The sequence below is a fragment of the Calonectris borealis genome, chromosome 10 (genome assembly GCF_964195595.1).
Source record: "Calonectris borealis chromosome 10, bCalBor7.hap1.2, whole genome shotgun sequence".
NCBI classification, from domain to species: Eukaryota; Metazoa; Chordata; class Aves; order Procellariiformes; family Procellariidae; genus Calonectris; species Calonectris borealis.
The window spans coordinates 24,829,313-24,848,481 of record NC_134321.1 but is presented as its reverse complement, the minus strand read 5'-3'; the positions used below and the strand labels follow the sequence as shown (position 1 = coordinate 24,848,481).

General features: G+C 38.8%; 1 protein-coding gene across 5 annotated transcripts in view; it reads left to right on the top strand.

The window, feature by feature from the left end:
* BICD2 (BICD cargo adaptor 2) overlaps positions 1-18,786 on the top strand; it is a 101,236-nt gene extending 82,450 nt beyond the window's left edge. Inside the window, exons 6-9 of one of the 5 annotated variants that reach the window (XR_012675112.1) lie at positions 143-294; positions 12,699-12,909; positions 13,339-13,444; positions 16,113-18,786. Coding sequence is in view for 4 of the 5 variants with exons in the window: in XM_075159460.1 (XP_075015561.1) it covers positions 143-294; positions 12,699-13,005 (459 nt within the window). In the remaining variant the exon portion in view is untranslated. Of the gene's footprint in view, positions 1-142; positions 295-2,344; positions 2,586-12,698; positions 13,278-13,338; positions 13,445-16,112 lie in introns of those variants that run through there. The other 4 variants (XM_075159463.1, XM_075159462.1, XM_075159460.1 and 1 more) reach the window with 4 other exon arrangements.
* The last annotated feature ends 383 nt before the right edge of the window (positions 18,787-19,169 follow it).

The window sequence follows — 19,169 nt, the reverse complement described above, 5'->3', positions numbered from 1 at the left end:
AAGAAAAGTTGACGAGAAGTTTAACATTCCAGTGCAAAGTAAATGTTTCATTATGTGAATAGTGGTTAGAAATCTCTTAGCCAGCCACGTTGTGAAGAGTTTCATTAACTAGTACGTTTCTGTTCTTCTTGGTAAACAATAGACTGCAGAGGTAGCCCTTGCCAACTTAAAAAGCAAGTATGAAAATGAGAAAGCTATGGTTACGGAGACCATGATGAAGCTGCGAAATGAGCTGAAGGCTTTGAAAGAAGATGCTGCTACCTTCTCTTCCCTGAGAGCAATGTTTGCTACAAGGTAAAGAACATACGAACTCTGCAAAATGTCATTCCTTGCTTGTTTGGGGAAAGAGCTGAACATCCTGCCCACTTACCCATGCAGAGAGTGGTGGGGTGGGATGCCTTCTTCCAAGTTCATTGCTTACAGTGTTTGCCTGCAATACAATATGTTCCTATTGATGAGGAAAATGCCAGGGATATATGTTGCTACAAAGCAAGATGTATGTTGCTACAAAGCAAGAAGTTGTTGTGGCGGTATTTGTTTAATTTGGGTGCAATATCCCTGGTTCTTGAAGCCATTAACTCTGAGAAGAAGTGACATTTAACAATGCAAAATGAGCATTTATTACGCAATGAAGATGTGACTCTGCGTGACCTGTAATGATCCAGAAAAAAGTAAAGATGTTGCAAACATCATATTATTCTTAGGTTGTCCATCCTGCAGTTGGCATCTCTGTCATTTCATTTACCTGTCTGAGCTGATTTGGGTTGCCTATGGCTTTGGAACTTGCTTCTGCTTCTTTGTTGTGCTTTGTGGTGTTAACAGACAAAAAAATAGCTGCTGACATGTCACATGGTGTAGAAGTGATAAATGCTATTTTGATCTGCATGTTGCTTACTGCTGCCGTCATTGATTTCTTCTTTAAGTCTTACGTGTTTCTCTGGGGAACGTTGCGGCAACAACATCATGTTACAAAATCCAGATCTGCTTCACAGCTAGGGAATGTTGAGTTGGCTCCTGTGCAGAGATGATCCTGGAAAACAGGAAAAGAAAAAGCTTTATCTAAAAGTTGTCAGTCCCAGCTTGGTGGGATTCACAGGGACATCCCTGGCAATATACATTTGCCTGCGTATTCCATGCATTACATGAAGAAGATGGAGAAGAGAGACTGTAAAGGATGTTATTTAATGTAACCTAGACATTTGCTTTTAAGCTACTCCAAGGGGATGGGCGAGTCTGTATTTGCTGTGTGCTGCTTCGTTCTCTGCTGTCTCCGGATGCTTTTTAAAACAAAACAAAAGTAAACCAAGCCAAAACAGAAAAGGTTTTTGTTCCGTCATCTGCTAAGAAGTACCATAGTAAGGAATCGCGAGGGTGCTTATGAGGATTCCTGGAGGCTTTTCTGTAGGGTCTTTTGTGGGGGTGGTTCTGCAGCAGCTCTCACGTTCCTTGAGTAATCTTAGGCTTCCTGGTGATTCAGCCTTTCTCGGCAGTATCTGTGCATGTGGGTAAGCATGGGAAGGAGAAATGGATACCAAGGAATGCTAAAGGTTGAATTGTGGCAGCTCATTGTGCTAGAGAAAGGAATGCCCTGTACAGGCTGGATTTGTCCTACTTTCTTTCCTCTCTCTCTCCTTTTCTGGAGTGTAATTAATATGCAGAAATTGCAATCTCTTTGTTAGCTGTAGATCAGCTTGAAGCTGAGAGGAAAAACTGTTAAACTTTCAGTTATTTTTCCTAGATGCAGACAGCTAGCTGTCTAAATTACATGTAACTGCAGTATGTTTTCCCTACATGTTAATTTTCCTGCCCTAGTGTGAACGTGAGAGGGTGACTGTGAACTGGTTTGGAGAGGAAGAATTGTCAGAGAAATGCCAGAGGGATAATTCTCTCTCTGCCTTGGTGTATTATCTAGAGGTCAATCTTGTCCTTTTACTGGGAAGACAATGATGAAGATTCCTTGGCTTGGGGAAATTGGAGGCAGAACAGAAGTTTTTCTGAAAGCAACAGACTGAAGCTCTCACAGGGAGTTGTGGGTGATTAGAGGCAGAGTGAGCTCTGATCGGGGATGCACAGCAGGCTCCCCTGCCTAAATGAACAATTATAATTTCTGAATTTATGCTTTACTTAGTAACGCTAGTGAAAAAAATAAGGGGCCAAGAGCAAAGGAGGACTCAAAAAGCTGAGGATGGAGTGAGCGGAGACGTGGTCCACTGAGCCTTCCGTCTTGTGAGCGCTTGCATTCCTGACAGTTGCATGGCAGATAAGCAGCTGGGCCGTGTATTTTGCGTCTAGGCTGAGACAGTGGCAGTGGCACAGAGCATGAAGAATTGCTTCTTTCTTCCAGTGTGCCCAGTGTTTCAGATGCCACGATAGCTATCAAGACCTGTACTGCAGATAGGGTACTGTCACCCCTTCCTTCCCTGATCTCCGTCAGAGAGGATGAGGAGCTTGGTGCGTTCCTCTGCCAGTGGGTCTTCCGTCTAAGTTTCCGTTTCAGGGAAGGGAGGCTTGGAGAGGGTGTTCCTAGGTGCTTTGGTGAAGACAACCTCAAAAACTGTTTTGGGGTCTGATTTTTAGGTGTGTTTCAAGTATCAGAAGTATGCAACAGCCCAATTTGTCTTCACCGTTGCAAACAACCTGCTAATGGAGCACCTCTTAACAGCCTACAGTAAGTCTCCTCTGGCCGAGAGGTTTGTATCAGCAGAGACTAATGACAAGTGGTGGGGCCTTTACCCTACCGTGTTTGTTTCAGTGTTGTGTTCGAGTGTGGGATGAAGCAGGCTGCTGCACACAGATCTGTATTTTCCACTGGAAACCACCCTTTTTGTAGGATGCAAGAGAGCTGTAACAATACATGAGAGTTGAAGGCTGGGCATGAATATAGTAACTGACCTAATTTCCTTTTTAAAGTAGGTTAATCCCACTAATTTGACAATACTACCAGCTATTTTTAATAAGTAATTAAAATACAATAAGACCTCAGCCTAGAGACAAAGGAAGGCTTGCAAAACACAGATTAACAGCTTCTAGCACTGAGGGACTGCTGCAGCACTGTACGCCTAAAATTAAGCTGTCATACAAAGGAATAAATCAAGATACGCGTAATGTGCTATAGACGTACGTGCAATAGCTGTCCTGTTAAAGTCCAGATTTTCTTAATTAACACACATATCCCTGTTGTATGTACAAACAGGCTGAAAGCACTGGAAGCCAGATTAAAATCTGCTCTGTAGAGCTGAAAATGGAATTTATCTGCTTAGTTAGACTGTAATAGCTATTTATGTATCACTGTATTACAATCAAATGTTTTGATGTTTCATTAGTAAACTCTCTTTTCACCAGAAAAAAAAGACACAATCCCTTCTCCATTTAAAATCCGAAGAGAAGCTGAACATCTTTTTTGTTTTACTTTGTCAAGCAGGTTTGCACTTGCTAACAGGCAGCTTGGGTGCTGCAAAATGTAAATAAACAAGGCCTGACGGTGATGCAGCACATGTTCATTAGGGTGCAGCCTTCAACTTTATTACAAGATATGAAGTGGTACTTCTTTCTCTTTATGGATACCATCTGGCTTCTGTAGTTCACCTGCTATCTGGAGCAGCTGTTCGAAAGAGTATTTCCCAAATCTTTCTCAAAATTCATCATACAAAATGTGCTACTGTGGTTACTGTTTTGAGGGGGTTATGAATGTATTTACTTAGGAATTTAAAACAGAATAGCTTGTATTTATATGATGAGATTGAACGTTGTAAAGAAAGCGGTCACTTTTGCAGTACGCTTGCAACATTGAACTACATTAATATCTGGCATGGTTATGTTCTGTATTTTAAAGAATAAATCCTTGCAAATTGGCAAAAGAAAATATGGCTTCACACAAACCACTCATGTTAGAATTTTTATCTTGGGCAGTACCAACTAATAACTAGTTTGTTTTCAAATAAAATCTTCAATGGAAATTTCCAAAAGGCAGAATAGGTCTTTAAAATGCAGTGTTTACTCTCAGAGTTTGAACTGTCTCCGAGTTTTAACTGCATCTCTATTACAAAAAAGTATAAAGAGCACATATTTGCAGTTAAGTCATTTCACTCAGGTCTTTGTTCAAGTATATATGACTCAAGGGGCTACTTTCAAAGTGTTTGTTGAGTATTTATTGAGTTTAATGTGACCAACGCCCTATGTTAACAGCACCAAGTAAAGAAAGAGTGGAGTGCGAACAGGAGTTCCCAGACTAGCGGTAGGTACCGCTGGTGGTATTCAGGTCACTTCAAAGTGGTGCACGGGGAGCACAGAGCCAGGAATTGCTGCTGCGTTTTCCTGGCAAAAATATTTAACCTCCAAAAATATCTTATGGTAGGCTTAAATTTTTTTTTTAACTCTCATTTAGTAGGTTAAGAAAATGGAAAGGATTTTTTTTTTTTTTAATACAGAAAAATAGAAATCCCTACTTAAGTGTGAGGAGGAGGGGATTAGTAGCAAATTTGAGATAAATGAATTCATCTTCCTCCAAAATATTGCCAGAAGAAAGACTGATTCCTTTCTTTGCTAGACAAAGAGCTTCTAAGTGCTTTGAGGGAACTTGAAGTGAGTATGTCCTGTTTTCTAATGATCTGGGGTGGGAGTGAAGCACGTTTCCTTGTCTTGTAGGTCAAGATATGTTTCTAGATTGCTTATAAGCAATTTGTCATTCAAACTTGCAAGCACATTAGAGCTCAGGTTTCTTAAAACTGATTACTGGGGAAGAAAATACTGTATCAAAACAGATGAGAAAAATCCAACTTGGAATTTAAGCCTGAGGCTTGTTCAGCTTAACTTTTCAGTAAGAAAGGAGGGAGTAAGACGGCTGTTCTGCTGCTTGTTTGGAGAACACCTCTGAATCTGCAATTCCCACAGTGCACTGCAAGTGATAATGAAAGCACAGGTACACAGATTCATCAACTAGCAATTCAGGTTAAAGTCCTTAAAGGATGGTTAGATGAAGAGCAGGAGGCCAGTATGGCCATCACTTCACAGCCCAGAAAAGAATGCACTGAGAAAAGCTTGTCATGGATTGGACAAGAAGAGAGGTTAAACGCAATTCTGCTTTTTAAAAAGCAAAGGTTATTTTATTTTGTTATCTAGTCTTTCCCTTGAGTTTGATTTGCTAGAATTTGAGTAAGCATCCTTCCAAAAAATTCTACTAAATATAGAAAATGTCAGAAACCATACATAATGAAAGTACAACATGGTTTTTCACCTTTCCCTTCCCTGTGTTATTTTTCTGCTGTTTTTCTGTCTTTTGATATAGCCTGCAAGTTTCTTGTCTCTTTGACTTGCATGTTAAGTACTAAGTGCACTCATGGGAGGACACCATAATCTCTCCTCTCTAGAAGTACCTCCTGTGTGACAGGTTACAGCCAAACTCCTGCAGTGGACGGAGTAAAGCAGGCTCAAAACAGCCAAGGTGGCTCCTTGCCGGCTTATTTGCTCAGGGCCAGGCAACAAAACCAAACAATTCTATGAAGTTGCATTTGTCCTAATAAACTCTGACAGACTTAAACTGGCTCTGAGAAGAGACTTAGGATACATCTTCGCTCCTCTATTAAAGACACAGGTTTCTCAGCTTTGCTGCTCATCTATTTTTGGTTTCTTTTCCAGAGCCTGAGAACAAGCAAGGATAATAAGAGAACAGACATTTCTCATCCCTCTAAAATAAAGATAGAACAGTAATTAAGAAATCTAGCAGAAGCAGAAAGCTTTGAAAAGCAGAGAACAAATATTCCTAGATGTAAATAATGTCTATCCCCATGTTCCAGTGTTTCATAAACTGTAAATAAAGGGAGAGACAAACTCTGCAGCAAGTCAGCAAGGGGACAAGTGGCAAGTGTTAGAACATACTGGAAAGACTGACGGCATGTAACATGAGATTAAACAAGATAGTGCTTGTGATAAAGAAACAAAACCATGATTACACACAGGAAACTAGCAGCTAGCTGTTGTTCATTAATGGAGAAAAGGTGTTTCAAATGAATACATACATCAGTTCAGAATCATCCAAGCTCTGTCAGTTTTCCAAAGCATTTGGGAAAATATTCTTGTGTTCATGGACATCAAAGGCCTGCAGAATATAAAGGAGTTTAAATTCATGCAGAGAACAGTGCAGTCCTTACTGGATTGAGAATTATAGCTAAAGGCTTTTCATACTGGACTCCACACAGTAGAAGTATTCAACTTCTCTAAAAATATCCCATAGGATAAATGCTCAGAGGAGCCAGACACAGAAAATGTGACTTTGAAAATTTCCAGGATGGGATTCCCAGACGGGAGTAACAGCATTTGCCTCCTATTCCTGGTGCTAGATCTAGAGGTGATGAATGTTGTCTGGAGAGAAAAACGTCTGGGCTGCCAGCACCCACGTGAGAGTAAGGAGACGTCCAGGCAGGACAAAGGCATTTGACTGTCTTATAGATATGCTACAAAGAGACGTGAGTGATGTCTTGCACGTAGTCATGTTTATAACACTGATGTGCCTGCTCTGGACTTCTGGCGATTGCAATGACTACTACAAGTAATGCTGGGTGTGTTGAGACTCAGCCTTGGTGAAGGTGCCCCTTGTAGATAGACCCTGGACCTGGGTTGCAACAATGAGTTCGCACTCTTCTCCCAGACATTTTTTGAATTAGCTGTGTCCACACCACTAATTCCTATGTGCCTTGGTGCTTTGTTCGAATGCCTGCTGTTAAGGAAAGTAAAACACAGGAGGTGTTCCTGTGATATAACAGTACTGCCGTAGAAATATTCAGAGTAAAGATAATGCCAGCTCTTGTTATGTAGCTTGTCTGCCCTTTTGTTTTTAATCAAAATGGAAAGTGAGTTACTTTAAAATACCTTATGTAAGAGACTACTGCAGCAGCAATTATTTGTATCCATAGTCTTTTAAACAGGCAAGTCTTTGTTTCATTTGGCAATTAATAGGAAGTGTCAGTGCTCATAGTCTGTAAAAAAAACAAAGCATGTGCACAGGTTCGGTGGTATAGGGTAGAGAGGGATGGAGAGTTCAGGATTCGATCCTCCTCCCCTTGCTACCCCTTTCAGTGAAGATCTGGGAAAAATGTCCTGCCTGTGCGATAGTAATTTTTAAAAAATTACTTCTAATCTAGTGGCATAGGATTATTAATTTCAACCTTTAAATATAAAAAAGAAAGGAGTTTTCTTTTGAATTCTAGGAGGAGGGAATTTGCCGTAAAAGTTTATGATCTCTCCTTGAGGGTTTTTATCGGTGGAAATCTAGAAGAGCTGTAGTGTCCAGCAACGTGGGTCTGATTGTTCCCTCTCAGTGCAGGAGATAATTCTTCCCATATGTTTCAAACTACAAGAGAGATTTGTGATCTGATTACTTTCTTTAATAGCTCTTACTAATGGACGTTGATTACACATGGCTGATTGTAAACATTCTGGAAGACTATAGCTGGTTATAAACTATTCTCTGTTCTTAATGAAAATCACAATGATTTATACAAATAAAGGCCACAGCATTTATTCCTTTCAAATATACTCAGATGATTTTCAGTGCAAGGTATTGAGGAAGTAATTACAAATTAGCAATTGGCTAAGGTTTCCCTAGATATTCCCTTGAACTTGCTTATTTATAATCCTGAACTGCCTAAATCTGGGGTGTTCTTTCTTCTGCCTTCTTCAGGATTTGTGCTTTATTTTGTTCTTCAGGGATGCTTGAAGAACACATTACTGGAGTTTGGATCTGCACAAACTGTGCAAACCAAGGCAAGAGATGGGCTTCTAAATGGGCTTCTAAAAATGTCTAAAAGATGCTGACCTAGCAGAGGGCCTTGGTCCTGCAGTCAGGTCTGTGTGAGTTCTGGTGCAGCTGCACTTGGACTTATGCACGTGGCAGACTTGCCTGCATGTGTGGGGCGAAGCTTTTTAATACTTCTGCTTCAGCAACTTTTTTAAAAACAAATGTGTTTGGTTTTATGGATATGCAAAACTCTATCCAGTGTGAGTTCCTTCAGAAGAGACCAGCTCAGGCAGACTGGGTGAGATAATAGTTATGATCTAGTTTCTGAAGGCATGCCTGTTTTCTGCTGTCAATCCCTAGTAACAGCCTTTTGTGTTCTTCCACTTAAAAATCCAAATTGTGTATAGACTGAGTCTAAATCTTACCCTCGGTGCTGAGGAGCACAGCTCTGTGGTACATCGTGGGGCTCATCTGCCTTTGCCACACAATCAGAGTGGAAGGCCACCTTATGAAAGGAGATTCAGTAGCTTTATTGCTGCCATAATCTTCTTCCCTGTGTTCCTCCTTTGATCATACAAAACTGTCGCTTCCTCCGCAGATGAGCTGGTTTCCACCAGGGGTTGGGGTAAGGGGGAGATGGGGGGAATGTGTTAAAATTCAGTCTTTAATATTAATTTCTAATACAAAGATTCAGTTTGAAATAGCAGGTGGCTAATATCCCTTGTAGCTGAATGCAGTCAATGCTCATTTACATGTCATTTTAACTGCTTCTCTGCTAATATGTTTCCTAGTTTTTAATGAAGCCAAAAAATAGTGATTTTAATCCTCCATGTTCTAATTTCTTATGTAGGTTGACAATTTAATCTCTCGAGGTAGAAGTTGAAGCAGTTGATGCTTCTCCCAAAAGGCCTCCTTCAGTCACATCTGTCTTGCTTTCTTGGAAGTTGTCATATGGTCCTCATATTGATCGCAGAGGAGGGGGAAAAAGTATAGTTATACCCAGCTGCATACGGTTACATCACTTTTTTTTCCAGAACAGATCTTGATTCAGTAGTGAATTAGCTATAAATGTTATTAAATATAGTACATGCTAAAGCTTAAATAAAATGGTATGTAGAAATAAGGCACAACTGGCATTTGTGGGAAGTAGTGGTGTGCAGCTTTTGAAAATGAGACAACCCATTGTTATGTTTTTCAATAATTTGGCTTCAGATAGTGTCTTAGAGGATTTAGGTTTTATTTCTTATCATTATATTTAACATTCAGGATATTTATTTCCTCTGTGTAGATGTTTGGTTTAGCTGGTGTTGTTTTTAAAAATGTAGTTAATGTTTCCTTAAGCTCCTTTTTTTGCTGTTAATTACCAGTTCTAAGAAAATAGGCAACATCAAAGCCACCTGTTCACTATCCACTTAAAACTGTGAATGTGTAAATGTACAACAGGCTTATGCTGATTTCATATTCTTCTTTAAAGTATGAAAGCTCAATTATTTTCTTTCAAAGGTGCTTTTAAAACAAAGACATTTTCTATTCTGACCTTCTAATGATTTTTGCATCGAATATACAGCTGGGAAGTAGCTCAGCACATGGCAAAAGAAATTGTAAAAGGGAAGGATCTTTTATTGTTATATCTGCAAAGCAGTGAAAATGTAGATACACATACCACAGAAAAATGCTGCCATAGCTATTACAACTAGCTTTGCATTAAGCTAAAGTAGTGCTAGAGGCTGTGTCGTCTTATATGCTTAGGGAGGCTGACTTTTTTTTTTGTGAAAATTAAATTGGGACTCGGTGAACAGCAGGAAGGAAGGAAGGAAGTAGGGCAGATCCCAGTCCACCTGTGCACGCAACGTCTACATCCACTTCTAGGAAACTTTTCCATCCTCAGCTGTTCTGTTCAAGTGAACAATTGCTGAATTTTGCATAGTGTAGTGTTCCTCTGATCCTGGACAGCCATGCTCGCACCAGGAGGAGGTTTGGTTTTGAGGCTACATCATTTCATTTGACTTAAAGATCAGGAAAACAGTTTCAGGATGCATGACTCTGTGTAGCCATAGTGGTTAACGCTCCTGCCTCTCCCCAGTCCTCTCCTGTATATGAGAGAACAGTTATTTAGGTACAGTAAAACTGCAGCTGCGTGTACGCTACTGATAACACTTCCTTTTTGTTGGAAAGGAAGGAAAAACTCCCTGCATAGCATTTTGTGGGGGGGAAAAAGCTAATTTAGATATTTGAAATGTGAATGCCTTGTAATTTCTAAGGACAGCCGTTTGATGTTTTAAACCTTTGTGCTAACAGAAAGCTTGATGAGATAATGACTTGCTACAATAACCTTTTGGAGTCAAAATCATGGCTTTAATTATAGCTTGGCTCATGTGCAAACGACTTTAGTGCCTTCTAGACTCTGACAGGCATTTGTCCGTGTTACCCGTCAGCTATCAGGTTTGGCACAACTGACTGTGTTTGACCAAGAGGCGTTTGAGTAATACCAGAAACGTTTAGAGAGGAGGATTAAGGGACATTAGTAAGACCGTGTGGGAAGTCCCTACTCTGCTTTACTGCAATGGTTTTGTTTTCTTTTCATCATCTCTTTTGTTTCTAAATGGGGCGGGGGGGGGGGAATCTGCCACTCTTGCCTTGGCTGGCTTTGATTAGCACTTCTCTGGTGGCAGTCAAATGAGCAGACAGACTGCAGCGGTCTTGACACAGCTTCACTGAGCTGAAAATTTTGGGGCTGAATTAACTTCCTGTTCTGTACAAAGAAGGTGGATACATTTTGTTTCACAAGGAAGGAGCTGGGAAAGGAGGGAAAAAACCTCCCCATAATTTCACTTTGCCCAAATCTCTTGGCAGGATAATACTGAGAATTAAACAAGGGTCGTGGGGACAGGTCACTCCAGTGCCAGATCATATTTTGCTGAAGCAATCACGTTACATTCCTCAAGGAATTGTTAACACTTTCTGGACATTCCCCTGGTTTGCAGTAGTGGAGGTTTGAAGGAATCAGGTTTGAGGCGTGGGTAGAAAAGAAAGCAGAAAGGTAACTTGTGATGATATAACCAGGCTTGCGCTTTTCACCTCAAATGTCATAAGCGTGTTTGAAAACCAGAGGGAAACCCCATAGCCCTCAGGCCTCCCAGTAATCTTTATTCTGTGCCTTGCTCCCAGCCCCAGTGTAGAAAATAATCTCTGACAATCTGGAGCAACAGGGCACAGGGTTAGCAGTGGTGCTGCCAGCTGTTCGTTTCTGAGCCCTGCCCTCATTTTGGAGCTGGTGCCACCTTCCATAAGAGGGGAGGACTGTTATGCCCCCAAGATTTATTTTCATGTTTTCAGACTTCCTAGGGCCTTTTCCGTCTGTGTTCCTCTCTAGCGCTAATGGTAAATTGGATGAGATCTGGCCCTTGGCCTGCTTCCCCTCACTGAGGTGTATGGGTTGGTGTTGCCTTGTGAAGTCCATCTGGCTACGAAGAGAAAAGAGCAGGTGCTGGACTTCTGGCAAGTTTAAGGTTTTTTTTACAAAGAGAAACGCCCCACCACTGGGTTTCCGCTGTGCTCCACAGTGTGAGAAACCGTGGTGAACTCAAGAGCAGGATGCACAGAGATCTGAGTGGATGGATTCCCGCTCACATAGTGGCCTAAACCCAAAACCTTCTGGTATGCTAAGCTACATTGCAGCTGTAGCTCATGCAGGTTTTATATGAATAATTCTGGGTTATTGTTTTATCTCCATATATATTCAAAAATAAATTCTATTTTTTCCTTTCCCTTTTTCTTTTCCCAAGCAAATATAATGAGGAATATAGGCCTAATCCTGCTATTTGAACTCAGGGTGAGCAGAATTTGGGACTTGATAGTATAAGCACAGCTGATGAATCTGCATGTGAATGCAGTTTTGTTCTGCGGTGGCTTTTTTTCCAGCTGCTTTATATTACTCAATGATGATAAATGTCCCTTAAAGTCAGGGGCTTTTCCATTCTGATGTTAAAAGGAACTTCTCTACTGATATTTTTGCTTTTATGAAAAGCTGTATGTTACAGATGTGACCGTTGTAAATTCCAGTGAATATTTATTTCTCTACCCATACGCATAATCGGTCGTCTTTGTGCAGGCAATATGCATCTACATGTAAAGATGTTAATTTTTTAAATTGTTCATGATGCGCTGTGCAAGTTGAGTAGCTTCCAAGCTCAGTGAAGATGACTGTAGGTGAAACAGCTTGCAGGCATTCATACAGCTTCCCCTGCAGGGTTCCCAGTAACACTCAGTTCCTTTGTTTAATTGTTTCAAAATCAATTTTGATGGTGAAAACAATTATATAAAGGCCACTTGCTATAGAGAAAACAGTAATAAAACTATTTATCAAATTTTTACATCAGGAATCGGAGGAGGTTACAGTAGAATTATGAAAGATGCTTTTTTTTAGCAATGCTGTTCAGTCACCACTGGAAATTTGTTATTTGGACTCCATGTGTAAAGTAACAAACTATGAAGTTCAGGTGCTCGTCAAATGGTATTAATAGCCATTTTAGTAATGGTCATTTTACAGCACTCCTGCTGTTCCCCTCAGGCTCCCTTTCTAGCCTAGAGCCTAGAACCATTTGGTCTCTGTGTAAGCAGAGACAGAAGTAGCCTGACTGCATTGTGTCTGCTCACTACGGAAGGACATCTTACTAATCTTTAGACATGAGTACTTCTATATCAGACTCCATACTTTCGTTATCTAAGGATGCTGTTAATTATACTACATCTTGAAAGGCGTGAATGTAAGTGCTGAGCGTGAGATTGTAAGAACCCCAGTGAAAAGTAATTGTGACGTTCTACAGGTTTGGTTGAAGTTCCTATTTAAAAGAGTGTGTATGCAAGCCACTGCAAAGCTATCACTCTGCTAACGTCGGCCGGACACAAGGATTCATGTTTTATAGATGGAAACAGGATTGCTAAAGATTGATATATTTCATTGCAGATGTGACGAATATGTCACACAGCTGGATGAAATGCAGCGGCAGCTTGCAGCAGCTGAGGATGAGAAGAAGACTCTGAACTCCTTGCTTCGGATGGCTATCCAGCAGAAACTGGCACTGACCCAGCGCCTGGAACATTTGGAGCTAGACCACGAGCAGTCCAAAAGGGTGCGCACAAAATCTGCTTCCAAAGCCAAGAGCAGTAACCCTACTGTAAGTCATATTCGGTCCTGTGGAGACAGGTCTGAAGGATCTGTCCTTAACAACCAGGTTTTTTGTAGTGAGAAATATAAAATCTATTGTGACTAGGACAGGTATGTAGAAGAATCATATTATGCATCGTATTTTATGCTGTAACTGTCAGCGTAAATCCCCACTATCTAATGTCGCAGTGAGTTGACTTGTACTAGTATGTTGTTGAACCAGGTAATACAAATTGTATTATGGTGGTCTTAACTGTAACTAATTCATAAATATGGGGATGCTATTAACAAGTTAATGGTGGAAGGGAATTAGCTTTTTCCACAATTAACATGTATGGGTTTTGCTGTTTATGGTAAGTGTTAAAAGAGTACACCTGATATAGTATATCTGGTGCTACTAACTGTAGTTTGTATAGCACAAATGTGATCCTTTCTCCAGGGTTGCAGCATACTTCAATAAATGCTTTCACGGGCAGAAACAAACAGAAAACCTTCCTTGTTATTGTGGCTTAAGAAGTGGTGAAAAGCAAATGTTAAAATGAGAGGTGTGTCTTGAAAATGCAGAGCATTTTGAAACTGGAACCAAAATTGATTTGCCTATTGTGGCAGATGTTAAGAACTTGCATATCACCACTGACCAAAGTCCTAAAGCTTTTATAGGCTATAAAAGCTAGAAAAAAAACGTGGTAGGGTACGTTATTTACACTCTGCTTCCCTCTCTTCAGAGGGTTAACCAGAAGAAACTTGCACATATATATTAAAAATATGCAATATTTACCCCATCTGATATAAAACTTAAAATTTTAAGAATTGGGATCCTACCTGGTAGACAGTTCCACTTTAAGAAGTTATGCTGTGGAAAAGTGTCATGTCCTGAAAGGATCTTCGTGCTCTCACGTTGCTCCTTGCAAGCGTAACACTTTGGAAAGAATCTGTTTTATATATTACTGTAGCCACACAACATATATGTGTAGAATTAATGTGACTATGGTCTAGTATTGTCAGTCACAAAACAGTTTTTTTCAGCTTTCAGTATTAATCTAAATAGGACAGTATGTCAGAGCTCTGATCTTTTTTTTTTAAATACACAAAAGATATTGCATTCCTTATGCAAGCACATGTTTCACAGGGCTCTACATTATAGGCACAGGAAATTGAACCAGATCATCCTGCTAATAATTATTTATGAAGTAGCTTAGTATGCATATTAATCTTTAAAAACAAATAAACCTTTGTCTGCTATTGAACTTTTAAGGGGCCTTTTTAGCCACTTAATTACAATATGTTTGATAATATAAAAGTGTACTTCATAATTGGTGCCTACATAAGAGAAAAAGATTGAAAATGTTGCTTCTAAAATTGTGGAAAATTTGTGGAGCACAAGGCACGCTTTTTTCTTTAAACCAGAGTTGTAAAGTGCCTAGCCTCAAACTTTATTTTAATGTAAAGCCCTGTTCATTTTGTAATCTTTCAAATAATTTTGTATGCCTATAGTATTACTAAAAGCAATGCGAGACTGCACAGTTGTCTGCTTGATAGTGGTGTTTTATAAAGCCATTCTAATATTCCTGGTGTGGTACTGCCTCATCTCACTACCATTTCTTATAGATGATCAGCAGCTTGCTTCCTGTGCATTGCCGCTCTGCCTATAAGTAGTCAGGAGATATCACAGTACTAATATAAGGTAATAAGGAGCACAGCTTGTTTTCCCCGTGACGGGAAACCACATGGGATTTTGGCTTCCCAGATATTAGGGGTGGCAGGGAAAAGACTTCTAAATTCATACAATGAGACTTTAAACAAATGGAATTGTAGAAACCTTGCTACAAAGCTGGGAAACATCAGAATGCCACAGTCCAATGCCAGAATTGCATTTACCAATATTGAGAGGAGGGAAAAAACCCCAAGTGATTTAAGTCTAATATGTTGCTTAAACATCACTGCTTAAGAAGTTTAAACAAATAGGAATTCTGGCTTAAGAAACTAGGCCCTGTGCGTCTATTATTACTTTTTTTAGAAAACACTGAATTCTCCTGAATTTGAGCTTTAATATTGCTAAATAGCAGGTTTGATATTTTAGAAGCAAGACATCTTTTAACAATTTTCAATCCTGCTTTTTTCTCTTCTTTGCTGCACAATCTTCCAAAAGGCCTTTATTCTTCTCATTCCTGCATTAAGTGTAATTTAAAAATACTTTGTAAAAGCAGGCATTTGAGTGCTAACTTTCTTTGCTCCAATAGAAACAGTTAAAATTTTGCTTCCACTATGGTAGGGAGCTTTAATACAGTTTTCACTGCTTCCATGTCTCTAATGGCAGTATTTTTGCAAAATACTATTGGCAAATTGGAGAAACTGATTGAATGCATTGTTAGTTTTTTCAAATTAACTGGAACTTTCTATAAAGATTTCAGTGCTACCAGACAGTGACTATTACTATCAGTCTTGGCTCACACTTTCAGTTCCCAGTATGAACAATTTTGCTATTACCCCAATAGTCTTACTAGTCATTTCCATCTTCATTCATTTCTGTGGATCTTTAAAAAACAGAGAAGCCAAGAAACCTGACTGCTGTTTGAACTTGTCAAGGTTATGGTTTAACTTCTTTTAGCACCTGTTATAAAAAGAAATGAGGCATGGTGGTAAGGTGACTTGATCCTGCTGTTTGTATTTTTAGATAATATTTCAGACTGAGTCTTGTAATTCTTGATTAACAATTTCTTGAAACGTACATTTGCTGTAAGTCTTTCATATCACTTTCAATGGGTTGGGATAAAGCATGGAAAATTTCTTAAGCCATCACCTACCTCTGCAAGCAGGCTCTTCTTCTGAATGATATTCTCTGCATTGGCCTGCATGATATACTGACCTGCATGTTTCTGGAGAACTTAAAGCTTCACTGAAAATGTTTCTTGCACGTTCACTGCTGTTAACTTGTGCTTGAACAGCAAAGCTTTATTCAGTACTTGTAAGAAACCTTCTTTCTGCAAAAGCTATTGCTTCCAGGTTAAACCCATAAAGCATTGTTTCATCAGCTTGGAAAGCATCTGCGAGCTAAAATGGCTGCTTCTACCCCAGCAAGCTAACAGACACCCTCAACCAACTAACCTGCTTTTGCAGCACGTTGTTTTAGGTTTTCAGTTCTTTAATTGAGAAATAAACACTGATTTTTTTTTTTTCTTTCTTCTAATGCTTTTTTATTTTTCCATTTTTCAGCTGTAGAGTAGTCCCTGGAGAAGGCCTTTCCAACAGTGCAACAGCATTTCTTAGCCTCTTTCATTATGGTTAAAAGTGGTAGCCCATTGCACAAAGAATGGAAACCACTGACCTGATCCTAACTTTTGAAAACACCTTTTCCTATATACTACCTGAAACTTTCCTTTTATGTCTGAAGCTATAAAACAAACAAGCTTTACCTATAAGTGCTGCTGCAGTAAGAAAACTTACAAGTGCTGAAGAAACCTACTTCAAATGTAATGATCACCATACTAGTTTATGATCTACTAGAAATGTTCGGATGGGGGAATTTCTTATTTCATTGCAGATGCTCATTTTTTATCTGATTGTTAAACCTGTGCACTTTTGATATTTTGATATTTTTCTTTAGCTTCTTTAATTCCTTATGTAGAAGAGTTTATATAAATGCAGTGGTTTGTGCTCATACTCTCTCCAATTTGGGCTTGTGATTTTTGAATTCTACATCAGCATGTGGCAGAGATTTTTGGGGGGCTCTAGATTGTGATTAGAAAAGAGTTTCAAGAAAAAACAGGAGCTCTGCTAAACTGTGTGCTGGCTTCAGCAGCTTTTTTTATTATTATAAAATGTTAAGCTTTATATGTTTAAATTACTGATTTTTTTTATTTTTTTTTTCCAACTGCCATGTTCATTAAGAAATCCAGGGTATTCAAATTCTGGGGTTTTTTTCATATTGTATTATTATTCTTAGGAATAGTTCAATGTAACAAGAAGAAAACTTGACTTTGCTCTGGTTAAAACAGTAATAGGCACTTGAAAAATATTAAATAAGTAGTATTACCTATAAATTCCAGAATTCCTGGGTTTTAGGAAGTTGAAGTATTATTGATTAACAGAATTTTATACAACTATACCAGTTAAATTCCAAATTGGAATTGTTTTGTTACTTTTTCATTTTATTGTGCCAAATTATGGTACATTTAGAAAGAAAAATTCTAAAGTTGTCAATGATAGGGTGTTATATATCAGCGCCTTTCTGTCGTTAATTATTGCCAGTAGTGCCTTTAATAATTTTAAGGGAGACTCTTAGAATAGCTTAGTCTAAGTCCTGTAACTTAGGAGAACATAATAGCTGTTTTGGAATTTAGTAAAGATGTGGAGCAATAAGTGCAAAGTGAACTCCCCTTTCGCACATTTTTAATGAGTAGTCTTACTATAGAGATTATATATTCAAGGAATTGTAAAAAATTCTGTTAGTCAATGATATTTCATCATGCAAATCCTTGCAAATTCAGGGGTATAGAAAAAAAAAAGCAAACCTAAACAAACCCGAATACTTTGGGAACCAAATGGACTCATGTTGAACAAATGAGCAAGATGTATTAACACATTTGTGGTAACAGTACAGAGGACGTATCAGGAATATTGATGTTATGTTAGCTTTGTATGGTGGTGGATGCAGTTAACCATAGTATTGTTTGCAAATGTGAACAAGAAAACATTGGTATCTTCTCTTGCATGTTGTATCTAATCATTGTAATTTCAGGAAACAGAAATGGAGAAGTGCATCAACAAGCTGTACCAGTCTCTACTGTTTGTTGAGGCTCACATGAATGATTAAATTGGTACTTGTTGGGGGGGAGCCTTCCCACTCCTCAAAAAAAGTACAAATTGAAATAATATTGACAGTGGGGAAAAGATTTCTGTTTGCTGGAAAAAAGCATTATTATTCCTAGATGTGGGGACTTATATTTCCATCTTCTGTTACAGTATTGATTCATAAGAAATATTGTTGCATTTAAAATTACTACATTTGTATGTGGGTATTTATTTGAAACGATGTCGAAGTACTGTATTATGTTTTATGTGCATTACCTTTTAGTGGTGGATTGGTCTCCATTTAACGTCATATGCATGTATTCTTGCCAAGTAACCTTTACACAGATCTGGAAAAAAAAAATGTTAAAGAGAAAATGTGGAAGCTTTTTAAAAGTATAACTGTGCGTTAATTGGATAACCTTAGGAGGCATAGAGGGCAAAACGTTACTTCCAAATTAATAAAAAAGCGTTTAATGTAGGAAAGCAATCTGCCTGCGTAAAGGTAGTCACATTGGCAGTATCAATAAAAGAGAAAAAGAATCGCGTTTTCTGCTTGTTGTTTTTGTGTTTTAAGAAGGCGCCATTTTAAGTAGTCTTCCTAATCTATTTTCAATGTGGGGCTAAATAAATATTAATTTTTATGTGAGAGAAACTGAAAACTAAAACTAAGTTTGCTGCAGAACTAGAAAATTAATTATTTGTGCTCATATTTGGGGAGCACCATCCTCTGCGCTGTTTCATGAGATTTTCCTGGATTAGTTTTAGCCTCGATCAGACCAGTTTAATCTGTTTCATCGAATAGCCGTGCAAACGGCTTTCCAGCACAGAAGAGGGGAGGGTAGGACTAATGCTTTTGGTGGCAGTGGTGACAAGTCTTCCTGAACTTAATTTCTCATATACTCTGCAAAATATGTTAAGATGATGTTTATCTGGTAGAATTAGCAAACAAACTCACCAAAAAAACCCTGAAGGAGTATGCTCAAAGTCAGAGGGCGAGGCTAAGGTTTGCCCCATCAATACAAGGATATTCCTGGATTGATGAGTTGATATTGGTCCCTAGAAATGCTAAATATGGTTTTATACTACAGTTTAACAACTCTTATGTCCCCAGGTAGGATTCCTAGAACTATTCTGCTTATCGTTTATGTACCTGGAGAGCAGTATGACAATTTTTACTTAGGCATTGAAAATACTTGTTGAATTGTGTGCAGTAAACTAGCAGAGTATATTTGCTAGGACACTTGCCCTGATTGCATAGTTTTGCATTTGCTATAATGGGAGCTTTATCTGCAGGCTGATCGACGGGAGAAACGTTTTATAAATATAGATGCATGCAAATGCCAGAAGAACAAGAACAGACCTGTTGAAATAGTAAAGCAGTGTGATTCAAAAATGCTTTAGTAAGAAAATAAGAAAACAAGAGAAGGAGAATATTTCGCTTAAAAGCTTGTCAAGTGAATGGCTGTTAATTAAAACATC